This window comes from Eublepharis macularius, chromosome 4 (assembly GCF_028583425.1).
Source record: "Eublepharis macularius isolate TG4126 chromosome 4, MPM_Emac_v1.0, whole genome shotgun sequence".
Classification (NCBI taxonomy): domain Eukaryota; kingdom Metazoa; phylum Chordata; class Lepidosauria; order Squamata; family Eublepharidae; genus Eublepharis; species Eublepharis macularius.
The window spans coordinates 61,647,134-61,673,635 of record NC_072793.1 but is presented as its reverse complement, the minus strand read 5'-3'; the positions used below and the strand labels follow the sequence as shown (position 1 = coordinate 61,673,635).

The following is a 26,502-nucleotide window of genomic DNA, read 5'->3' as shown; positions in this document are numbered from 1 at the left end:
TTCCCCTTCGTCCTCGTCCCTGGAGTCGGTGGTACTATTATCGGTCCCGCCCCCGCCCCCGGCCCTGCGCTCTGCGGGCGCGCGTCCATTCAAAGAGGCGCCTGAATGGCGAGGCCCAAGGGAGAAGCCGCGCCATCCCAAGCTCTCCCCGCTGCATGTTCCCCCTTTGCTCCGCGTGTGCCTTTCGCACGTTCCCCTTCTGGGCATAAAAGCGCGAGTCGAGCGGAGGCTGCTGGGGAGGGTGTTTCAGCGGGAAGCAAGGGCACCGCTTTACTCGAGGGGAGGCGAGACGTGGCGTGACCTTGTGAGAATCGCTTCATGCGCCCTAGTAACTGGCGCCTGCAGGCCTTGGCAATGAGCTACGGCCTTATTTACGCTCTCCTTTTGCGCCCGGCGCTGCTCCTCCCCACCGCCAATTGCGGGGCCGGAACCGTTCGGGCGCTTGCCGCACACTGGGAAGAGCGCGGCAGGCGTCTCCCACCGGCTTGGCAGGTGCTCCTCGCTGTCGTCCATTGGTTGGCCTCTTGGCCCACGTGCCACGTTTGAACTCGCGATCTGGCGGGAGCGCTTGCCGCTGCCAAAGTGCAAAGTCTTGCAAACTCCCGGCGGCCCTGCAAGCAGGCAAGCCCGCGCCTCGTTTCGCCCCTGCCCGCAGTAGAGAAGGCACGATCGCACTGCACAGCCATGGGCAACACCGAATCTGTCTTATTGACTCTACCGATTCGTATTAATTATACCGGCGGCAGCTGGGTCTCGGGTGCCTCTCCTCCGGGTAAGTGCGGCAGAGCTGAACTTCAGCTTGTTTGCAGTGACTTCGCTCAGTTCTGAAGTATGTCCCCTTAATAATGCCAGAGCATGTATAGAATACCCTGCATCACAAATGGAACTGGGAGAAGGGCTTACACTGCTGGGCCTGTGGCTCCAGGCAGCCTTGAACTGGGCCACCTTTCTCCATTAGAAAGTAAACCCTGTAGTGACAGAATCACACTGGAACTTCAGATTTCTTCCGGGGGGAAGGGGTTGTAAGCTGCTGTGCTGGAGAACCTTAGTGATATTACAGAAATAAAAAGCTGGTGCTTTGAACAAATATTTTGTGACATGAATCCACAGATGGTATGCCAAAGGGCTCCATGTGGCCCTTGAGGCACTGAGTGAAGATCACTGCTTTAGATAATGTTAAATAAGCTAGACAATATATACAAACACATGCCAAAGAACAGGAAAAAACAGTTTGTTTAAAACACTGCAATAGTTTTGACAATGTCTGAATGCATAGATTATTTTTAGACAGAACATAATAAAACAACCACTTCTCTGAGTAGTTATAGACCTTTATGCAAAAACAGTGATGAGCAATATGATGTGTGAAGATTTGGATTGGATAGAGCAGAATGATACTAAAGACAACTGTACGTGTGATAATTCACAAGATCACACTCATTTCTTGTCCGAAACTTGAATGTATATTGTAACAAACCATTTTTCTGTTGGTCACTTTAAGTCTCCAGTAACCCGTGTACGAGCCAAGATTCTTGCAAGCAAATCCATATTGTATGTCACATCTGTACCAGCAATTTGTGCACATAGCCGCTGATAATTTATCATAGTGGCAATGTGTTATTTATTTAAGGTATTTATATCTTGTCTCTCAAACCAAAGGTTCTTGGAGAAGTTCACAAGCATCATAATAACAGTGTGTTTATATACCACTCTTCTAAATAGATTAGTGCCTAGTCAGAGCAGTGAGCTTAGTGGTATTATTTATCCCCACAATGCTGCTGGGGCTGAAAGGAGTGGCTTACCCAAGGCCGCCTGCTGAACTCATGGCAGTAGAGGGATTCAAACCAGCAGAGTGCTGACTCGCAGCTGAACCATTTAACCACAATTCTACAGCAGCATAATGAAATCCAGATTACTAACTCAGTAAAACAGTAATCCTATAAAAAAAAGCAAAACAGCATTATTGTCCAGCAGCACCAAAAATAAAAGGGGGCGGGAGTGTTTTACAGTGACTGCCTCATAGATTGAGGAATGTGAAGAGAACTTAATGACATTTCATTCTGAGTAAGTGTTTTTAAAGTTCCAGTGAGTCTGTTACGGTTGGGTATGTGCATGCCAATGTTGCTGTGGATTTTTAAGATTCATTGCTGCTTTCTGTTAATTGCTATGAATATAAATTTGATATTTGGGTATTAGTTACAGTGTACCATGTTTTCCATGCAGTATTTTCTGGAGTTTTCCCCATTAAAAAACAAGAGTAATTGCAAAAGATTGGGTTTTGGACCTGAAGGCAATTTTTAGTGTGTTGGCAGTTAAAACTTTTGGGTCACTCTTATTCAATGAGCAGTTGAGTACTGTTTATTCGCTTATTACAACATTACAAATATATATAATATTATATTTTAATAATGTCTTTTATTGTACTTGGCAGATATTTTAAGTGTTCCAAGTTCTTTGCAAACATTATGCCTATTTTCTTTTAAAGTACAAAAAGTATATAAATGGTAACTAAAACTGTGAAGGAACTTGTTTTGTAAAATTTGATGCCTTACATTGATTTCTTCATCTAGCATGTTGCGTATGCTAGAGGAATACATTATAGGCGAATACTTTGTGTACAGCCTAAAGATAGGTAAGTGACTCAAGTCCTAGCCCTTCCTCTGACTCTTGATGCCTCATACAGAAAGAGCCAAATATGGCAACTGCACTGCAAAGAAAACACGTGTTGCCATGGTGCTTTTCTGTGCCCATCAGTTATTGACTAGGAATGCCAAGGTTTGCAAGAGTAAGCCATTGTCTTAGGTTCATTCTGACAGCTCATAGCTTCGGTCAAAGCAGGCTTATTGGTACAGCACAAGATGACTCAAGAGCATAAACTGGTCAGCACCTGTCTTTTTTTGTTGTGCATCAGCCAAATTGAACAGGGTGATCAAATGATCCTGTAGTGCTAAATGGGATTATTCCAGGGTTAGTGCTGATATAGTCACGGTTCTGGGTTCAATCAGCAGCAGAGTTGATGGCCGTAGATACCCGTAACAACAATAACTGCCATCCTATGCCAACTCTGGCAACTTCTTAAAACACACCTGTCATTGCATTGCGTGCTTATGACACTCACACATCAACAATCCGTAGAAATCACCAATCAATCCATGCAGACAGCCAACAACCCCTTCTTTATTTATAGTATTTGATTGTAATGGTTCTCAAAGTGGTTTACAGTAGGAAAATCAATTGATATTGACCTTATTGCTGTGATACTGATGGAATCTTTGAAATGTAGGCATTGGAGAAGATACTGCATTTTTTTTATCTTGTTGGTCTGAGAGAATTTCTAAGGCAGGGTGAGATGAGCATCTTCTTTAAGTGAACTTATGTTTTTTAGGACATTTATGTCTTGCCATTTCCCCCTCATGAGTTCCAGGTGGTTTATCGAATCATATTAAATATAAAGCTATGAAATACTAAAAGCTGTATTAGAACAAATAACATCATAAAAAAACCCAACAGTCTACCACTGCTACTATCTAAAATTATCTTCATGGTATTATCTGTTGTTCTCACTAAAGAGCCCTGCTTTCCAGCAAAGAAAGTTTTCATTCCAGAGAACAGGGCTATGGCAGAGACAGCCTGTGAGCAGGCTAAGGCAAATCTTAAAATCTTATATGACTGAAGAAACTTGCTGGATGAAGTAGAGTTGCATAGATTAGTACATGAGAGCTGGAGTTTTGAGGCCTTGAAGGATTTTAAATGCAAGAACCAGCACCTTAAATTGAACTCAGAAAACCAGCCAGAGCCTGTGCGTCCTCTGTTGTAGCTCCTACTGTGAGAACGGGCCTCCTGAGGAGATGAGGAACGCGTCATCTTCAGAAAATTTCAGGAGGCCCTGCAAGGACATTTTATTGTTGGGGCTTTTAATAGGCTGCAGGCATCTTTTTTTTGTGGGGGGAGGGTTGGAATTTTATTTTGTATGTTTTAAATTGTGTTTTTTGTAAGATGTGTGTTTGAGCTCTGAGAAAAGGTGTGATGCAAATGTTTAAATAAACAAATACATACATTTTGTAGCATTCTAGTTTCCTATGCTAATATCCAAACATTTTAACAAAATGGAATGGTCCCCTTTATCAAAAGCCACAGACAACGAGACTGGGGTGGGGTTGCATTTTCCTTGACAATTAATAAGCTTAGATCATTTACCAGAATGACTAAAACTGTCTCTCTCCCTTATCCAGGCCTGAAACCAGACTGAAATAGGTGAAGGGCAGATATGTCATCCATAAACTTCTGGTTCTTTTGCCACCTGTTCAGTTATCTTGCCTAGAAAGGACAGATTGGATATAGGTTTGTAACTGGACTTTGCAATACCAGGTGCTAATAATGGCATCAAATCAACTCAGGCTGATGACCAAGCGCTAGAATTCCTAGCTCTGCTCCCTCTTAACAGTGATAGCAACAAATGCCAGGCATAAAGCAGGGCAGATGTTCTGCAGATTTTCTCTGAAGTCCTCCTGGTGTTCTTGCTACTGCTTTTGACACCATTCAGTACTGCACACATGCCATTTTGATACACAACACACAGTTGGGTAGGTAGGATGCAAGCACCAAGTCATTACTGACCCATGGGGGGACGTCGTATCACCATATATTCTTGGCAGACTTTTTGTTTGCCGTTGCCTTCCCCAGTCATCTACACTTCATTTATTTATTTCAAATTTGTATTCCGCCCTCCCTGTGAGTGGGCTAAGGGTGGATCACAACATATTAAAAATACAATTAAAAATTCGTGTTGTTTTTAATTAACATATTTAAAACAGGATGGTGGACAGCCTCACAGGGAGCGTTAAGATTTATACACCCCTTTTTCCAGGCCACTGGAGGCCCAGCCTCAGCCATATGCCTGGCGGAACAATTCTGTCTTGCAGGCCCGGCGAAAAGATAGTAGGTCCTGCCGGGCCCTGATTTCAGCAGACAGAGCGTTCCACCGAAAAGGCCCTGGCTCTAGTTGAGGCTAGTACCAACGAAAACTAGTATCCCGTGTAACAACAATGTCTCCCTATTTTATTTTTACATTAAATATGTGATTCAACAAGAAACTATACCACGCATAACAGTCATGAAATAATATTCATACAGGCGTTGTACAAGCTCAAATATCAATACATAAAATGCACAGTGCTCCAAGTGCTATATTCTTATTGCAACAGATATTAAAGTGCGAATGCTTTATAGCACCATATGTACACTAGTCCTTCCATCCAAAGTCAAGCTCGCCTTGTATTCCAACTGAAATCGGGTATAGTCTGTAGGTTCGTTCCAATAAACTGTGTAAGTCACAGATTACAAGTAAACCCTTATTGTATTCTCTTGGTGTACATTGATAATTCTGTGGCATCAATTTTCTTTTCTAACGGAAGGTCCAGATCCACATTGAATCCGTTTTGTAAAACTCTTTTTCAAAGAACACAGTTGCTGGAAAAACATACAATAATGCATATTATATAACATCTACCGGTAAAATACATGTATTTAAAATTCATAATAATTATACAAACGTACATATACTCACTCAAAAATACATGCAGCTACCACTCCATACTAATCATTAACTTTCCAATTTTCCGCCATTTGCAATCCACTACTTCCTAATCACCTTATCTACAACAACCCATCCACACCTTATTAACATACTATCCTTCCTTAAAGTGATCTTCGCTTCTATGAACTACTAACCTAAAAAGCAGGTGAAGTCATTAACTATGTTCAAACCGTTAGGTATAAGACTATTCAGCTTATGAATCCAGAAGGTCTCCTTTTGACGAAGCTCTCTCGTTGCCGCCATAGGATCCCTTTTATGAGTCATAAACAGCACCGTGAAACACATGTCCATCTCGCTGTGCTTCTTTTCCTGATAATGTGGTACCAACGGAGCTTCTGTTACATTGTTCTTTATTCTGGACTGATGCTCACTGAGTCTAATTCTGACAGAACGTATGGTGCTACCCACGTATAATAGTCCACATGGACATTTTAATAAATACACAACTCCCTCAGTATTGCAGTTGACAAATTCACGTGTAGCATATATCCCTAATTGTCTCAGGTCTTCTAAACTCATGATTAAGGAACACTGCTTGCACCTCCCGCATTTATACAAGCCCTTGGGTAGACCAGTGTCCTCTTTGTTAACATTGTAACTCAAATCCGAATGATTAATAAGGTCCTTGATATTCTGTGTCCTTCTAAATGCTACCAGTGGGGGAGTTTCACAGCCGGGAATATCATTAACAAGTGGCCAGTATTTCAAAACTGCTCGTCTAATGGCATTTGCCCTACTGCTATAATCAAAGACTGCAACCAAACGTCCCATACTTGCACGCTCCTTTGGCTTTAATAAATCTTTCCTATTTATCTCATCAGCACGCTGCCTGGCTGTGAGCAAAACCCTCTCCGGATAGCCCCGTTGTTTGAGATTCTCCTGTAGTTTATTACCCTCGGTGTTGTAATCAGAATCCCTAGTAGAATTTCTTTTTATCCGTAAAAATTGGCCAAAGGGTAAATTAGCCCTTAAATGGCCCGGTGGAAAGATCTAAAGTGCAATAATGAATTTTTATCGGGTTTTTTCTTAAACGGTCGTACTGCTAAAGTATCGTCCTCCCCCCTGTATACAGTCACATCCAAGTAATCCACGGACTCCTTACTTGCATGCCAAGAGAACTTTATATTGGGGTGAACCCCATTCATCCACTCTTCCAGTTTCTGAGTATCAACATTCTCATTAACCACCAAAAAGAGATCATCTATAAAAAGAGATCATCTATACTTTCTCCTCTAGTTGAGGCTAGGCAGGCCTCCTTAGGGTCAGGGACCACCAACAGCTGTTTGTCCCCTGATCGGAGTTCCTTACCTCCAGGAACCTGGGTACTCATTTTACCAACCTCGGAAGGATGGAAGGCTGAGTCAACCTTGAGCTGGCTACCTGAACCTGACTTCCACCAGGATTGAACTCAGGTTGTGAGCAGAGCTTGGGCTGCAGTACTGCATCTTACCACTCTGCGCCACAGGGCTCTTAGGGATGATAATGCCTCCCCCTATATATGGCAGAAAGTAGGCCTTCATGAAGAACTCAGAATAATCTCCAGGAGAAGACTCTCCCACTGTGGGGATAGTGACTCCATCCAAGACCAAATGACATCGTCCCATAGCCAGTTCCAAATGTTTAGTTGCCTGAGGTATTTTGCTGCTACTGGACAGGCCAAGGCAAGCTCAAGAGGTGATACTAGTGCCATGCCCATTGCCCCTTCCTATGCCACTGCTAGTTAGGGGCAAGAGGACTCCAGTGGTGTGTGAGCATCCACCCCAAGCAGTCACTTGGGGTGGCACCCCAAGCAGTCACTTGGATGGTGAACTGGCCCTGCATTGCTGTGAGGAGAAGGGGAGGGTTGGAGGTCGCAGTTGAATCCCAGTTTCACACTGTGATTTGTAAAGAAGAAATGAACAGCAGTTTGTCCATTTGTCTGATTTAGATGTCATAAGAAATTGCAGCTTGTTACTAGCTCAGATATCTTCAGCCTATGAGCTGTTCATGACCTAAAAACTTCATAGTCTTACTCTCATATTACACAAATCTTGGCTTGTTTTGTCATTTCAGTACAGCTGCTGTTACAAACTATGGGGTAATGGAGCTGTTTAGCCAGTACATATATTTCAGTGCTGCAAGGAGAGGGAGACATGCTGCGACCCATGGCTCTTTGAGTGCCCTGTACGTCTTCAAGGCAAAGGATATTTTGGAATTCCTGTTTGAAATACAGGCTGCATCTTCCTAGCTTCAGTGCCAGTGTCATGTAGTGGTTAAGTGTTGGACTAGGACCAGAGAGACCATAGCATGTACTGGGCGACTGAGCCAGTCATTCTCAGCCTGATTTACCTCATAAGTCTACTGTGAAGATAAAATGGAGAAGAGGACAACTGTTTATGACATCCTGAGATTTTGGGAGTAAGGGTGGGATTAAAATACATTAAATAAAAACTTGTGTGTGTGTGTGTGTGTGTGTGAGAGAGAGAGAGAGAGAGAGAGAGAGAGAGGGTACTTTTCCATATAGGACTGGCATTTGGATTACTAGAGGGATTTTGGATCTGAAACCATAAGACAGGCTACCTCTAGTCTGAGAAACCAGTATCGGCAGACTAACTTTCATTGCAAGTGATGGCTGTCTCTGAGCAAAGTGTCATTTTGTGACCCCATGCCATATTTATTTATTTATCTTACATTATTTACAGTTTGCCTTTCTCATTGTGACTCAAGGTGGACTACACAGTATAAGTCAATAGGATCAACAGCTGGGACGTACAATAAACAATGCACCAGGGTATGCAAATGTGAATTTGCCGAAACTGGAAACAGCAGAAGTGACTGGTCTTGTATATCCCTGCTGGTATGGTGTCACTGGCTGCAGTGCTGGGCAGAACTGTGTTTTTCAATATGGCTGTGGAGGGAAGAGGTGGGTACAAGTCATCTAAATCTATCCATCGGCTTTAAGGAAAATGTTTCAACTTGCCATTTCCTTTTGCATGCATAATGTTTTTGGCTAAAGTTCAAGGGTCAAAAATGGTGCCTGAATGTGCAGCACCGGATTCTTCCTAGGCACTGCTCTTCCCTCATGATGCCGTTTCTGCCTGGGGAGTCCTACTGCCACAAGGATTATACTGGTGGTAGTCTCCTGATGATGCAAGATAATCACTTAGGAAATACTACAATGTTTTTCCACCGGTGTATCATTATGCTATTCCTATGTAAAGGGATTTTGTAGTGATTCTCCTCTGCCCAGTGTGGTAACTTGATGGTAGAATCATTTTATTAGTGTCTTTTATATGATTGTTTCTTTGATCCTTACCATACTTTACCTCTTCCTGTGGTTCTGATGGTGGCATGAGCAGCAAGGGAGTTTCCTGGCTGGCTGGCTGTTATTCAAGGATTCTGTCAACAGTTACAATTCAACTAATATAAAATGTCAAAGCATTTTAATCTGCATAATTCTGAGCAATATTTTAAAACTACCTATGGTAGCAGAGTGGTAAACTGCAGTACTGCAGCCCAAGCTCTGCTCACAAAATGAAGCTGGGTTCAGATAACCAGCTCAAGGTTGACTCAGCCTTCCATCCTTCCGAGGTCGGTAAAATGAGTACCCAGTTTCCTGAGGGTAAAGTGTAGATGACTGGGGAAGGCAATGGCAAACCACCCCGTAACAAAAAGTCTGCCAAGAAAATGTCGTGATGCGACATCCCCCCATGGGTCAGTAACGACTCTGCTTGGTAGCATATGGTAGCATAAACTAAGAGAAAGTTGTATTGTTTTATGTGACAAGTTCCTCAAGGATAGCTCTTGATTTTAATTAATCTTTAATAGTTTTTCACCCTTATGTCTATTCGCAAGGATAATCGTGCCTGGGGATATACAACTGGCATTAACAGGTATTATATTGTATGTTCAAATGTTTGTATGTTCAAATAAACTTCCTTTCTTTTCAGATGTTTGTTCAGTATTATAGACTGCTTTACCCTTTCCCTCAACCTCCCTAGGAGATCCCCCCCTCCCTCAACTGTCCTCAAATGGATATAATGAACTTGTTTCATTTCCTCCTTTTTTCCCTCTGAAAACAAGAAATAAAATCAGAACTATGCAGTTATTGAGCTCAAAAGATATGTAGTTTATGTTAGGAAAGCCCTGACCTGGATAGCCCAAGCAAACTAAATCTTGTCAGATCTTGGAAATGAAGTAGGCTTGGCTTTGGTTAGTAATTAGATGGGAGACCCTCAAAGAAGACCAGGGTCTCTGTGCAGACAGACAATGGCACATTACCTCCACTAGTCTTTTGCCTTGGGTTGCTTTAGGTTATGATAAGTTGGCTACAACTCAGCAGCACTTTCCACCACCTTCATGTTAGCGAAGCAATCTGGATTTTATCTATGAGTTTTCAGTTTAAACTGCAATTTGAACAGCTCTGGGTGGGCATTAAGTTGTCCTGAAGGGTGGTATATAAATCGATTGTTGTTGTCGTACCTTCAAATTTTGTTCTGCAGCTGCTCTTCCTGTAAATATTTTTCTACATGTCTCTCCTTTACAAAAGCTCCGTGAACATATGAAACTAGCATGCTGGAGCTGCCTTGTAACAGGCTGTTTTTCTCTGTGCAAGGAGGTTTCGTGGGGCAGAGTTCAAACATGCCAAGCCTACAGAAAGCTTTTTTCTCCCTGTCCCTCACCAAGTTTCACAAGCAGCTATCAATTACCAGCAGATGAGCTGGTAAAAATGTTTGCAGCCTAGTAAATTTTGTAGACTTATTTACATGTCTTATTTAGCATCAATAACGTTCAGTAGTGTTTGGATTGTGGGGTAATTGCTTTTGTGTGTGTGTGTGTGTATACATGCATGCATGCATGTATATTGCAGAAGCTCTAGGAATTTACTGGTTGAAAATACAAGCCATTGCTATTTTTTATGATCCAGTTGTCTCAAAAGAGTGTGACAGATCTATAACGGAGGATATGCATACCATGTACCATTCATCAACCACACCTTCTGGAACATAAGGCTTTTTACAGCAAAATAATGTTTGCCCTCTTTGTTATTCTCTATGTTAGAAGTAACATTAGAAGAAAAAACAGCATAAATGTGAAGCTGGAAGAATTTTATGGTTTCATAATCACTAAATTTAAACAAATACATTGTCTCAAGTTAAGTGAAATTTGGAGCTCTGCAGAAAAAGTTAAGGTTTTAATATGTTTAGAACCCAGAATTCAGAATCATAGAAACTGTAACGATAATCAGTTTGAAAATAAGAATGCTGGGATTCTGCTGCAATTTTGGGGTTCTAAATTACTGATTTTTATTTTTAATTTTCTTAAAGGACTGTAGTGGGATTGCACTTTAATTTACATTCTGTCAACAGGTACTTGATATTGTGGCTAAGGCAAGCAACATCACCTTTCTTTATCAAATCTACAGATAGGGTTCCAGTTCCCTCATGGGGGCAGGACATCTCCTGCCCCAGCTGCTGCCCCCTGCATGGCCAGCAGGGGAAAAGGTCTGGGAGGCGGGCTGGAGCATGTGGTGAAATGATGTCTGTGCTCTGTAGAGCTTCTGATGACATCACTTCTGCTTCCAGCCAGAAGTGACGAGGTCTCAGTGGGGCCAGTTCTTTAGGAATCAGACGAAAACACAGAGAAAGTGCCATATTTTAGGCCAATTACTAAAGAATTTGCTGCACTGAGATTCTGTTGCTTCCAATTTGAATCAGAAATGATGTCATTGAGTAGCCCCCACATGTCAATGAGAAACACCGCCCCCCCCCAGGACTCCCCTGCCCCTCCGTTTGAAGGTAAGTGGACCTGGCAACCCTGCTACAGAATGTAGTAGTATATTGTAGGCACAATCAGGTCTGGCACCAGGGTTTCTGGTGCCTGAGGCCGGGTGGGGGGGCAGCTTCAGGACTGCTCCTGGCCCTGTGCAAGCGCACAGAGCGTGTGCACCCACCCAGACTGCGGGACGGCTGGGCAAGAGTGCTGGGAGGTTGCCAGCCCAGCCAGGCACGGCGGGTGGCTGAGGAGATGCTTGTGTGTCCTCCCAATCCTCCCACTTTGGCCCTGGATGCCTGCCACGCCTGGCTCACAGCTGCTGGGTGTGTGTGTTGGCGTTGGCAGCAGCGTGGGAGAGCTGGGAGGCTGCAGTAGCTGCGGGCCAGGCGTGGCAGGCGGCCGGGGCAGTGCGTGGGCAGCTTCCCATCCCTCCCAGTCAGCTGCCCGCGCGCTGCTGCTGCCAGTTTTGCGGCGTGCTGCAGCCCCTAACCCCGGCGCCCCCTCTGGTGCCTCAGCGCTGGAGGTGGTTGCCGGGCTTGCCTCAATGGAGCTGCTGGCCCTGGGCACAATGCCCATGTTAAAGCATCTCTAATTGTAGCCCTAGATTAAATTTCTAATTTGGCCTTCAATCTGATTTATAGGGCACTTACATAAACAGTCAGTGTACAAGTTCTTAACAGAGGGTGTCTTGATTTTTTTGTAGCGTAAGACAAGCTGGTTAGCTTCTACCACTTTCCAAGTGGAAGTCTTTCTCGTTCTGTCACCTTTGCCTATCTCTCTTTTCAACATTTTTGTGTCTCTTAGTTTCACATAATAAGTGAGATATTCTCGGTAAACCCCTTTTGGTACATACAGAACTAAGGGCTTGGGCTCCATGGGCACCTTCAGCAACTTTCTTACAAAACCTTATGTTTCAGGCTCATTTGAAATTGTGGTGTTTCCTTGTACAGCATATCATTAAAAATGCTGTGACTGGGAGTAGATTGTTGGCTGTAGTAACGTATGCATGGATTTCCCCAGTGCAGTGTGTCAGATGACCATGCTGGATCACATGACAACTAAATAGCCTCTATAGCTTCCAAACATCCATATCTCATCCAGTCTGTTTGCATAGCTTCCATTATACATTCTTAATTGATCATGCAAGCATTATCTCTGCCAGTGTTGTGTAGTGGTTAGAGTGTTAGACTAGGCTCTGGGAGACCCCGATTCAGATTTCCACTATCCTATGGAACCTTGCTGGGTTACCTTGGTCGTGTCACTCATGCTCAGTGTAACCTCTCTCACGGGATTGTTGCAAGGATAAAATGGGGGTGGGACGGGACAATGTAAGCTGTTTTGGGCCTTGTTGAGGAGAAAAATAGTACTAAACAAATAGTTCGTTTTCTTGTTTTGAAAGAATTACACTGCTGACCTAGAAAGTTTCCCTTCTGTAAAACAATAAGGAGAAGCACCCTAACCATATTCTATTATTGTTTGGTTTTTTAACTGTCCTGAGAAATCCACCTTTTCTTGTCTTCATTTGCTTTCCACCATATTAGCACTGTCCCAAAATGAGGAGTTAATAGTGTTTATATTTCTGTCATTCTTTCATAATGAAAAGCTTTTTTCTTGAGCCTCTTATTTTTTTCTTCCATCCCGCAATGTTTAATGGCTATCACTAGAGGGCACCCTACATTCACGTCTTCCTTTGCCTCATCATTTTACTGTATTAACTGACCTAAACTTGCTGTACAGTTTAGTTTTCAAATCTTTTCGATTCACAAAATGAGGTACAAAAAATTACTGTCATATTTGCACAGCTAGCCTTCTGTAAATCTATCACATATTTACCCCACCTTTCCTCCAAGGACCTCAGGGTGGCATACATGGTTTGCCTCTCTCCATTTTGGCCTCTCAAGAACGCTGTCAAATAACTGAGAATGAACATATGACTGGTACAATATCACCCAGTGAGCTTCATGGCAGAAAGGGGCTATTCTAAGTAGGCAGATTTTCTCAATTTTTAAAGTCGTATGAATTCTGATTTTATGCATATTTAATCAGGGTGAATGGAAACCAATCATTTAAAGAAATGTAGTTTGATCCATACCTCTGGTGAGCTCAGCAACTACCAATCAACCCTTCTCTTGTTAGCATAGCCTGAGTCTATTTTGTTGTTTGCTTGGATTATTATACTGAAGTATAATAAAGCATTGGGAACTTGTGAGATTTATGTCCGAGTACACATGCGTAGGAAGGGTAGGTGGCATAGCCTAATCTCAGATCTCAGAAGCTAAACAGGGTTGGTACTTAGATAGGAAACAGCAAGGAAGACTTTTCAGAGGAAGGCAATGGCAAACGACCTCTGTTTCTCACTTGCCTTGAAAGCCCATTGCTGGGGTCGCCATAAGTCAACTGCAACTTGACGGTGCACAAATGCACGCGTGCCTAGGATTGCAACCATAAAGGGTGATCCTATAGTCTTGCTAGACTGAGTGGCCACTATGCTAAAGGGGCTGCTATGCCAGAATTAATGGCAGCATAATGTAGCTGTGATCCTGTGCTCAGCCAGCAACAAAAATCCACAAGAATAGTTGCAGAAATAAACACTAAAGAAGAAATAACTACAGACATACCCACATTCTTAGGGGAATTTATTAGGACTGTAATCATCCGTCCCATGTACACATTTTGCATTAGAATTTGATTTTTGCTCCATGTACCTGAACTGTGTGAGGGGGTGCCTTGCCCTTGTAGAAGTGGAATTGGGGTTCCCATTAAAGTTTGTATCTGAAATTCTGAGGTGGTGTGGTGTTAGAGTTCTTAGAAGACAAGTGTTAGCAACATGCTTCTCTCATTTTGTTGTGAGCTTATATGTCTGGTTTATTCTTTTGGTGGCATTGTAGTTTGTTGGACAAGAAAAGTATAACTATTCTGAAAGACATCAAAGAAAATAGTTGTTTAGTGGTCTGTACAAAACTGAATCATACAAACAGCACAGAGACTGACAGTGAAACATAGGGTAAAGTCTGGGTGGATAAAAATCATTTTCTAAAAATAAGTTGCTTTCTGAGGGGGAAAAACTAGAGATTCAGTTAAGATATACCAGGGCTCAACAGATCCTAAGCACCAGGGTGCTAGGACACCTAGGAAGTTCATTGCAGTACTGGTTATTTTCAGCAGTCATTTATTGTAAGGGTTTCTTGGTGATTCTTCGCAGAAGTACAAAATTTATTTATGTGAAGGATAGAGATTAACTTTTAGGATTACCTCATATTTATTTATTATTATAGCTTTATTTATTTGTTATAGCTTTAAAAATGACAAGAAACTTTGAAGAGCTTCAGATTAGATTTTGTGGAGCAATAATTAGAATGTATGGTGATTAAAATATAAAACCTTGAAGGGGCTGAAAAATAAGTCTGCCTCCTAAAATTTTGAGGTGGCACATCAAGCCAAAGAAAATTTGTCAAGGCATGAGAGAGATATTATAGTTCAGAGATATTTAATCATAGAATAGAAACTATAAATTCAAATTCTATGGTATAAGACAACATATTAAATTCGTTCCAAGAGGTCATTGATTAGGGACCCAAACATACAGGGTGCCAGAGGTTTCTGTATAGGTTTTTTTATGTTAATCTTTCTGTTTATACATTGGGACTCAGTGCTTTGTTTAAAGATACCATCAGAAGTGCTTAGTCTTCAAACTGGATTTGTATCTCTAAAGATCAAAATGTTTTAAACTAATAATTAATATGCACAGCTGAGAAATTACAGACTTCAACCATATTGTCCCACCATAAACTTGTGTACACAGTCAATCCCTTACTTTTCTAAAGTGCAAAGTTTCAAAGTTCAATGTTGGGAGATGGAATAAGTCTGAACAAGGAGATGAAGTCTGGAGACAAATGAGAAAAGGAAGGATAGGCTGCAGAAGCAAAAGTGGAACTGTTTGAGCAGCATATCCCAGAAATCTTGCGGTCTTTCTTAGTGTAGCCTTCATTCTCTTATAGGGAAAACCTATAATGGCAGCAGGCCATAACAGAGATGCAGTTTAGGAATATTATAAAGAAGTTCCTTGACCTGTGAGTAAGACAAGCATATATATGTGCAGAAATACAAATAGTACGAAAGAAATGTAAGGGCTGGTTGATGGAATGAAATGTGGTCATGAGACATTAGGTAGACAACCATGACGAAATTGTATCTTCCTGACTAAGGAGTTAAATCCACCCTGTGTAAACTTAAGGTGGTTTAAACAGCAGTGGCTATACACAATAAGGTATATAATATATGACGGGTATTATCATACTTCTTGGCTTAGCTCAGCATTTTTTGTGAGATAAAGGTCTCCACTCTCTGGAGTAGGAATGACATATTTTACCAGATAGAGGTTGAATAGTTGGTGTACCATAATAGAAGGTTGGGTTGGATGTGGGAGAGCCAGGTTCAAGTCCAGTTTGACTATGTAAGTCTGTGGTTTGAGCAAGTTGTTATTTCTCAGCCTTAACTTCCACTCATTGTTTTGCGAGTTCCTTGGAGGAAGGGTGGGAGACAAAAATGTAAGTGATAAATAGACAAATCTAGTTTAACAAGAGGCCTAAACTGTTAGAAAGATCAAAGGTAAATGGAAACTGGGACTGTAAGAACACTGAGTGAAGACAGGAGCTTTAGAAGGAAAGGTCTGTGTACAACTGCTAATGGTGGTAACAAGCCATGCTGCCTTCCTTGAAGTATTTAAAGAGACAGATTACACAGAATCCTCATGTTGATAATATGGATTGTGGTAAATGAGTGGCCAAGAGGAAATCTTTTTGTTAGATTCAGGTATTCTGTTTATATGGCTAAGAGAATATGAACAATGCTTCTTAAAATTAAAGTGCGGCCTAAAAGTGTTCACTTATAAGTCCTAAATGAAGAGGACTTATCAATATGCTATATTGATGGCAAGGCATGTTTGCACTTATTTTAGCACTTGGCACAATATTTACTTGGAATTTGTATGCACTTGCTTTGTTCATTTCATCACTACAACAGTATACAGCTTACCTAGTTCCCTGACCATCTATCTGGGTGACTGATGGAAGTGCAGACCTTTGCATGGCAGACCTCTTCTCTCTGCAGGTGTAGCAGTGTCCCCTGCTTTTCTGAAGGGGCTCTTCAGAGACTCTGTTTTGGGCCCTCTAGCACCCAGTCAGGAGCATGGGTAGCAGCTGTGTGGTGACAGAATCAATTTGTACTACTTCCTCGGAAGGCAAAATATGCTGTTTCTCGGGTGCTTATTATGCCTCTCTTATGTGCCTAAGCAGCAGGCAGGCCACTGTTTGACTTGTAGCATGTGGCAGTGTGGGAGTGAATGTCTCCTGCCAGCACGTTGGCTGTTGGAACGTGTTCCCTTCCTCAGTTCAGCGCAGAAGTTCAGGAAGAGAAATGGGTGTTTGTGTCTACTGTCTGTGGTTCTGTCTTACTTTGATGGGAGTCAGAGTGTTCTCTTCAGATTCCTGAGTGGAATGTGTAGGAGGCAGTGGAGTCTTTGTGAATCTTTATAACAGTTATTCATCTTTTCAAAACTTGAGATTTGGCTGGAGTGAACAGGAAGAAGAAAAGCTTTTACTGCCTTATGTACTGTGTAAACTCAAGAGGTTTACCTCTTGGGCTTTATATCATTTCTCTAAGTTACCAATGAATCCAGTATCTCACTTGCTTTTGTCAGTTGATTTAAACACAGCTCATACTGAATATGAAAAGCCCACCTGCATCTGAGAGGCGCTTCTAGAATGCAGAGGAAAACACCAGTAGGAATTTTACGTGATGACAAGAAGGATTTGGATGTTTTAATGTTGCTGGCCAGCATGGTCCAGGAAAAGTTGGCCCTGAGAGACCTTGGAGTGTTTCTTTGTGTCAGGTTCAAACTGTATGATATATGGTAAATCGATTACTGTGCTTTTTAATATTAAAAAGCAAGTGGGTTTAATCCTTTTCCCCTTATTTTTTTCCTGACAAAGTTTTCCATTTTGAGCTGCAACTGGCCCTGGTAAACGAAAAGAGATGGACACCTATAGTTTATCAGTCTTTTTACCCCATACAGTAATTCATGTTAGTTGGGTGAGGAAATCTTTTGAGGAAACAGCATGGGAGAAAAGGATACAGTCCCTGCCCATCATGCCACTGTTCTGATTCAAGTCTGTCCTCTCTTGGCTACTTTCTGTTAAAGTGCACTTCAGGAGATCTGATCATACTACCCCAATAGAACACGTCATTTAGCTCTCTGTTTCCATATCTATATCTTTAAAGTGTTATTTGAGGATAGCTGGGGCAAAGAAATGTTGTTAACTTACTCTTGAATTTTAGGCCTTTTCGTAGCGCACTGATATCTTGAAAAGGAGGTGGTGGGAAATTCAACTGTCGTTTGCAGTTTGCAAATGCTTCTCATTTTGGTCACCTGCAGGGGCATTCCTGACGAGCAAATTGACATGGAGGATATAACTTTTGTGTCAAAAGTTATTAGCTATGATAGCAAAATGAACCCTCTTTCTTCATAGGCAGCATACGTCTGAGTTAACGTGTTCCAAAGACTGCTGGATCCAAAGAGAAGGCAGCCAGTGACCTTTTAATCTTTACTCACATGCTCATGCATGTTGTCTGGTTACCCAGATGTTAGAAAGAGGATTCTGCATTAAATGGACCTTTGTTGTGATCCTGCAAGGCAGTTCTCATGAACAGAAGACTGACTATTTACAAGCCAGGCTTAGGATTTGTATGTTGTTTATTACATTGATATCCCAATTTTATTTCATCATAAAGTTGGCATACTGGGGAACGCAAGACATGTTACATAGAGTTTCCAAGAGCTCTCCCATCTAGGCACTGAACAAACTTAGAACTGCTTAAATTTAGCAAGGTTGCTGTAGCAACTACACCCTGGGCTAGATGTGCTATAACGGTGAATAAATGTTCTTTCAAAAAATGTCTTTACACAACAGTCATATTTTAAAAATAAATTAGGTATAATTTATTTACATTATTTATAGTCCAAATTTCTCGCAGAGGCTGAAGGTGAATTACGCCGTGTAGATCAAATACAATCAGTGAGGGTGAAGCAGCCAATAAACAAAGCAAGTAAGGTTTGGATCGCAGAAATCTGAAAACGGAGCTGAAACAAAGCATATCTATGGTATGTTAAATAATGTAGAAATTACATAAATATATCAACAGACAGTACAAACTATACACAGTACTGTAGTTCACAGTTCCTATCCCTTTATTAAAACATCTTTTTGAAATATTTTATTACAGTATAGCCCTAATTACCCATTTTAAAAAAGCCTTCCTGAATAATTCAGTTTTATATATTTTGAGAAAAGCCAGGATGATGGCAGCTTTCCCAGCCTCTTCAGGCAGGCCATTCCATAAGGTGGGGGTCAGCACAGAGAATGCATGTGCACAGGCAGTAGTTGATTTTGCCAGTTTGCAGGTTGATGATACCTGCAGAAGTCCCTGTTCAGATGAATGAAGCTGAGCGTGGGGGAGAGGCGGTCCTGCAGAAATAATGGACTAAGGTATGTGATAGCCAAAACCCTGAACTGAGCTCAGTAACTGATGGGTAGCCAATGGAATTTCTTCAGAATGCTCCACCTACTTCCTGATGATAGCCAAGCTTCAGTGTGCAGCATCAACTGGAGTCTCTGAGTTGACCTTCATGGGAAACCTATATTGAGCGCATTACAGTAGTCTAGTCTCGATGTTGTCATGGCATGGTTTCAGGAGGCCAGATCGGCTGTGTCAAAATAGCTATCTTCATGGCTAGACTGTAAGAAAGCATTTTTTCATCTACATGAACTTGTATCTGCAATAGCAATTCTGGATCCAGTATAAACCCTATGCTCTTGATTATGTCAGCAAAAGTCAGCTAAACCCCCATCAAAAGCGGAAGCATAATGTCCTAGATCTCTGCGTTTTCAGTCGGAATAATTTCTGTCTTGCATCGGTTCAGTTTCAGTTCGTTTGCTTTCAGCCATTTAATCACCACTGTTAGGTATTGGCAGAAAACCTCTCCTGCATCACCAGGGGATTTGGTTAGAGAGATATAGAGCTGGGTATCATCAGCATGTTTATGGCATCCAATTCCAGTCCCAGTTTCAAAGCTATAGAACAAATGATTTCTTCTGACAGCTTTATGTAGAGATTGAATAACATGGGGATAAGATTGCACCCTGTGGAGCCCTGCAAGATAATTCCCTCACTAAAGATAGCTAGTCTCCAATGGCAACCCTGAGTTCAGTCCAAGAAGCCCTTTACTATTACTCTCAGCCAAACCAATATCACCACCACTCCAGGACTGGGTAAGGGTGTCTGGCAAGGAGGGGATAAAAGGGTAAAGGTGTTTCAAAAGGGGGGCGGGTAAATTCAGTGAATTTCTGAATACCAGTGCCAGGAGGTAACATCAGAGGAAGACCCTGGCCGCCTTGTTATTGGCCCTGCAGAGTAACTGGTTGGCCACTGTGTGAGACAGGATGCTGGACTAGAGGGACCACCAGTCTGATCCAGCAGGGCTGTTCTTATATTTGTAACAAAACTGACTTATTTTGAGAAAATGTTTATTAAGGAAATTTCTATGCTGTCTTTTCAGAGTCCTGCTTGTGGCAGCCTGGTGCCTAAAAGAAAGTAAAATAGGCATCAGAGAAGTCTCAAAGTGTTCTAAAGTCAAGGTGCCACTACATAAAATGCCCTATTTCTAGTTGCCACCCACCAAATTTTTGCAAGTGGGGGCATGGAAAGCAGGACTTGAAAGCCAGATTGTAACTAGCAGGCTGGGTGGGATGGGAGAAGGTGGTCCTTCAGGTATCCTGGCCCCAGGCTGTTTAGGGTTTTAAAAGTAAGAACCAGCACTTTAATTTGTGCTCAGAACCAGATGGGTCACAAGTATAGGTCTTCCAGCACACAATATTATTCCTGTAACCAACCTCTGACAATCTCCTGGCTGCCACATTTTAGACCAGTAGATGTTTCTGGACTGTTTTCAAAGGCATCTCCACATACAGGGTGTAACAGTAATCTAACTTGGTTGTGATAGGTGCATGGACCACTGTTGCCTGATCATGCTTTTTGAGAAATGGTCATAGCTGGTGAACCCCAGAGCTGATAAAAGACACTACATACCACGGAGAAGACCTGAGTCTTCAAAAAAGGCCAGGATTCAGTAGCACTCCCAAGCTATGAACCTGTTCTTTCAGAGTGAGTGCAGCCCCCCTCCAGGCCAGGTTGATTCTGTAGACCCTTCTGCTTTGACCAACAGCACTTTAGTCTTGTCTTGATTGAACTTCAGTTTATTGGCCCTCATCAGTCACATTACCTTCTCCAGGCACCTATTCAGGCCTTCCCACTTGGCTTAGCTGTTAAGGAGAAGTTGAGCTGGGTGTCATCCACATATTGGTGACACCACACTCCATGTTTATATAGACAAGTGTACTGAAAGATGGACCTTCTTATTATGCACTGGAATAACAAATGTCAAGAGTGAGCCAAACTTTTTGTATATTTTAATGTTTTGTAATTTGGGACTGTCCGTTTAGTATTTTATAATAAAATAGTTCTTAAAAGAACTATAAATATTACGAAATTAGAATTCAGGTTTGTTTTTTTTAAACCTGCTCTGTTATTACTGACTAATAGTGAGGAAATGATCCACGTTGCCTTGATGACTACAGAGGAGGCTTGCTTACAAGGGTGCTTCGCTATCTCCTTTTAACGTTCCAATAGATTGTTTACTTGCCAAATAAAGAGCTCTTTTAAAAGCCAAGTAAGGATTCATCTTAACATTAATGCTAAGTTATCTTTTTGCTATATGTTCTTACCATAGGCTGGCTCGGCCTTTCTTTCTCACACATCCACATCCACAGATGTTCTCCCTGCCCCTCTCAGCTGTTTTTATAGGTATCGTTCTGGGTTATCAAAAAGCATTGTTTAAGTTATAGCACCATCTCTTTCTCTTTCTCTTTTTACTTCAGTGACCTTAATGCAATTTCCAGAGGTGTACATTTTTTCTTTGCTTCCTTTCTTTTAGCAGTCACCATTTTTTAATATTTATTTTATTTATTTCTCCCTAATGGGATCCCAAAGTTGCTTGCTTTGTTCTTCTGTCCTCTATTTTATCCTCACAACAACCTTGTGAGGTAAGTTAGTCTGAAAGTATGTAACTGGCTCACAGTCATAGCAGAGTAGGGATTTGAACCTGTGTCCCCCTGATTCTAGCCTAACAGTCTTGCCAGTACATCACATTTCGTTTTCTTCCTTGTGAATATGGAAGAGATGGGAGATAAATCTGAAAGAGGGAAGTTTTGACAGTGGGTCAGAATAAAAATTAAGGGTGGAGAATAACCTTGTAAAGGGTCTGGAAGGAAGGTATGAAGAAGGCTTGAAGAAGAACTTGAGGAGTAGATTTCGGTACATCTTTGGAGTGTAATTGTTTATACAATATCTCCTGAGTTGCCTGGGGACATACCTTGCATTGCCTTATGCCAGCTTTGATGATTAAATCAGGGTGAACTGAATTTCATTGCAAGGAAGTGTACAAGTTGCAACTTAACAGCTATTGTATTTGAGGATTGTTATAAGCCTTACTAAGATGACCTAACTGGTGAACAAGTGTAGGGGGCAAGGAAGGATCGTGGCAGACTCAACCATGACCTCCTTGAGTTCAGATGAGCATCTGCATGGACATTGTATGCATGTAGGACTCTATTCCTGTGATCAGGAACCCTGGAAAAGCAAGAATCCCATTTTCATGGGATGAGTCCTAAGTGTGTACAGTCGAGCACAAATGGAGTTCATGCAGACACTCAACTGATGTGGTCAGCTGAATGTTTCTATCCAAACTTTTCTATCCAAATTGGTAGCAAGTGTAAAGAAATGGTAAGGGAAATGAAACATGATGATACTGTGCTATGCCCCAAATTTGATGTATTCTCTTCTCCTTTCATGGGTTGGCTTATGAAGTCTATAGAAGTATAATGTATCCGAGTCCAAAGAAAGAGTAAGCAAATGAGGAATTGCTTAAAACAAACTTAATATGAACAGCCACTAAATGATTTGTACAGCTGTCTCTAAGTCTTACTCAAAACCATAAACTCTATCACTGCAAGAAGTCTATAGTTTCTCATAAATGTAAGCTTCTTTCTTTTTGTTCCTTTATTTTAAAATTTTAAAAAGTGAGATTTCTGACTGCAAATCTGTTTGTGCATTTTGATGTTCATATTCCTGCACATAAGGCTTCTATCTAGTGTAGTGCTCAGCAACAGGAAATCGTGGGAGTAAGGCATTGCTAAGGAAACGGTGCTGGTTTTAAGTGACGGAACAAATGCTAAATATGTTGAAGCTGTGCATTATTTTTTTCCTGGTTCCTTAGTAATTAGTTGCAGGGTTTAGCAGCTTATTAGAACACACTGAGAGATAGGGACAGGCATTTGAACATACCAGCTTCTGGAAATGGCCAAATATCAACACTTACGAGTTACGAGTCTTCCTTCCCGCAAGAAAGTTTTGTAGCCAGGTTCTTGGTAAGAGTAGGTAGGGGCAGCTTCTACACTGTGGTGGTTTTCTACGGTAGTCAAGTTACTGGTGCAGTTATATGTAAAATTGCCCTTGCAATGGAGATTCTACATGGCAAAGGGTAATCTGTTTTCTCTCTGTTGTTACCTGTGGTTTCCCTTTCACAGCTGATGTGTATTGAAGACCCTCTTGCTGTGTTCTCATGTGACCTTCAGGGTTTGCCACCCACCCTGTTTTGTTTGTTTATTTTTTTTAAAAAATGAGTAGCATGGTTAATGCTGCCGAGGAATAATACAATACCTTTTAAAAAATCTTTTTTAAAAAAGTCCATGTATTTGCACAGGCATCTCTGGATGATCCTCTCCCCCCTGCACCTAAAAGGCCGGCAGAGCTGTGAGCAGCTCTCTTCTGTTATGCTAATTCTTCCAATTGTTGCAACAGACTGGCCCCCTGGGGTCACCAGCAATTTAAAAAATAAATGACTAGCTTTTCATCAAAATTGTGCAATTTCAGTTTCCTTTTCAAACACAAGAAACGGCTTATGCTGATAGCATCCAGTTCATTTTTTTTTACAGGTTTAAAATAACAGAGTTGTTTGTGGAAGGAACAAGCTGTAAATGGCCTGTATGTGGACCATGTCATGTGGAAAGATTTTAAAAGTATATCAGGTGGCTGAAACATGGGAAATTCTTAGTGTGAAGACAGCCAAGGTTGTCTCCAATTCCTACACTCACAATCATTGTGGACTTTTTATTTGCTTGCATCAGTTAGATAATGATTCCAAAAGGCCTTTTATACTGGTAGTTCCACCATATAATTGTCTTCTATTCTCCTAGGACCCACCTGTAAGACGGGATACAGGCTGTAGCTCAGTAATGTTCCTTGCTCTCTTTGGGGTGGGTGGTTTATCAGGAGTTTCTCACCCAGTCTAGAATACAGAGAAGGGATTTTATATCAGCAAATTGTGACCATATGATAGGAACAAACACACAGTAAAGCCCAGTTGCAAAGTACATTGAAAGTGGATTGAAAATGTACTATTCAGGTACAGATGATAGAAGGCAATCTTCTGCCCTATACCAGCCTGCTTTTCAAACAGCAAGGCTGAGTCCATGAGCATCCCCGAGCTCTTAACTTGCTCTACAAAAGCCAACTCCGCTCCATTCATGATCGTAGAGCTCCTTGTCCCAAGAGGTGCTTTTGGGCTTGTCTCTTCTAGCATAACTTGTACATTCTGGATGACTTGTTACCTGTGTTTCCACTTAGGTATTTTTGGGCTGTTGCTAAGGCGCTTATTGCTGTTTTAAGCTGAAATAATTTTATTTGATTTGTGATTTATTACTAGTTTTATAATTTGTGGTAGTAGCATTTGAAGTGTGATTGTCATTCATTCTTATTATTGGAAACTTTCTTGAATATTCCTTGAGAGTGGAAACGCGGGATTTTAAAAATTAAAATAAAATAAAAATAAAATGAAATACTCTCTGTTTCTGTCTCAGTTTCCAGTATTCTCAAAAATTTTTATCAGAGAGCATCTAATCTTCTTATTTGCTTTAAAATTCTTTGGGCTAAATCCGATGTGTTCTGGGAGTCCCCTTGCCATCTTCCTGACAAATAGTGGCTTCCAAAGGCAGTTCCACGTCAGGAAAATGGTGTGTGGGGGAAGGCTTAAACCTCCTTCCTATATGGCATGGTCCTGATCCAAAACAGGCTGTTCCCATGTTTCTGAAAATTGATTTTAATGCTGGGAATGCATGGCAGGTTTCCCCCCGTGCTTTGTAGGGTACTTTCTTCCTGTCTGTTCTTTACTATATTCTGTACTCCACTTTCAGGATGGATTAACATAGTGTTTACGTGCATAGCTTCTCCATTGTAGACATTGTTCTACCTTTCCCTTCTCTAGCCTGTTACTTTGAAAATTACTTTTTATGTCTTCACAATCTCTTGTTTCTTTTATTAGATAGGGGTCATTTGTTTGAAGTCTCCCCAGCCCACACAAGCTGTTGCTCTGCAGTATAACTATACAAACATTGTTAGACACTATCACACAGAATACGTGTACCCCGTATTTTCCTGATCTATACAGTTTACCATTGCCTTGCCTCTGCATGGTTGTGGGAAGTGAGTTACTTTACATGAAGGAACTATTTTGTACTAAATAGAACCAATAGTACTGTAGCTTAAATTTTGGCCAGTCCCTCTTGTCAGCAGCCCTCTGAGATTTTAAGATCTTTACTGCTTTTTTATCTAGAGATCAAAGGTTAAGTTTAATGAATTCAAAGCATGTGCATTGCCATAAGGGCCATTGCTATCGTAGTTCATGCCTTCGTTCTCAAAGTGAACTTAGACACAAGGTCAGCCGTCTTATGAACTTGCTTGCCATATAGTGTGCTCTTGAATATGGCCTTAATTAGCAGCAGAATCTTTCATAAAGATAATGTTGTTCTGTAATAAATGTGCTACTTAAAGGCTTCTATTTATGGTGAATCACTAAGCTATGTTCCTGTTGATCAAATTATTTCTCGCTCCCTGCCTTGAAATCTTTCCTAAGGTCAGTGTCTCTTGATACTAGTCCACAGACTTGATACTTCTTGCCACAGCAGGCCACAACAAAACTAAAAGAAATGTTAGTGGATCTAATTGCTGCAGTGAAGTGTGTAAATGAGCTGTTACTTTAGAAATTGTCTTTCTACTTGGGTTAACTAGCCAAAGTGTGTGTGTGGCAATACATATGCAAGTGCTTGGTGTTGATTGACGATGTGTGCATTGCTTATAGAATCCTGCTCAAAATCCTGCATAGAAGTGCCTTCCCCTCTTCTGTTCTGGCTGCTATTAAACATCTATTAGGGCCTAATATGTGTGGGTGTATGTGTGTTTTACTTTTATTTATTAAAATATACTGCCTTTTCTCTTTGTTCAAGGTAGCTTACATGTAGTACTTAAAACACAAGATGTTAAAACCAAATAAAGAAAAAAACCTACCCCCCCCCAGATGCATGTTGTTCATATTGAACAAATTTCAAGCAAACAACCATTGCAATGTCTCCTGAAGATCTTCAATGAGAAGGCTTCTCTCACCTCTTCAGGGAACCTGTTTCACAGAGTGGGGGCCAGGGTGGAAAAGGCCCTGGCTCAGGTCAATGCCTGGTGGGCCACTCTGAGTGAGGGTAGAGCCAGCAGATAGGAGCCTGAAGACTGTAGTCATTCTGATATGTGGTCTTATGGCCATGAACAGCTTTAAAGGACATCACCCGTGTTTTGAATTGAGCTCAAGCAATCTGGCAGCGGATGTAACTGTTTCAAAACAGACAAGATATGATTCCATTGGCCAGACCCTTTCCGTTATTAGGTTTCTGCACCCTGGACCAGCTGTGGTTTTCAGGTTGTTTTCAAGGGATATTGTCAAAGGGAGGATCTGTCAGAGGAGATGAAGATCCTATATTAAGTCCATCCAAAAAGCGCAAATAGCAAGTTTGTGCAGCCTCTGTCTTGCGGCTGTGCAGGGAAAGGAGTTTAATTCTGCAATTTCTAACTGATGTCACTATTTGAAATGGTTTGCCCTGCTCTGTTAATGGCATGACCTTTAAAATGCTAACAGCAAAGCAGGGGAGCTGGTTTTG

At 41.5% G+C, this 26,502-nt stretch overlaps 1 protein-coding gene across 1 annotated transcript in view; it reads left to right on the top strand.

The window, feature by feature from the left end:
- The first annotated feature begins 655 nt into the window (after positions 1 to 655).
- Positions 656 to 26,502, top strand: part of NEURL1B (neuralized E3 ubiquitin protein ligase 1B) — a 232,461-nt gene continuing 206,614 nt past the window's right edge. The window contains exon 1 of the mRNA XM_054977267.1: positions 656 to 772. Coding sequence (XP_054833242.1) covers positions 685 to 772 — 88 coding nt within the window. The 5' untranslated portion in view covers positions 656 to 684. The remainder of the gene's footprint in view (positions 773 to 26,502) is intronic.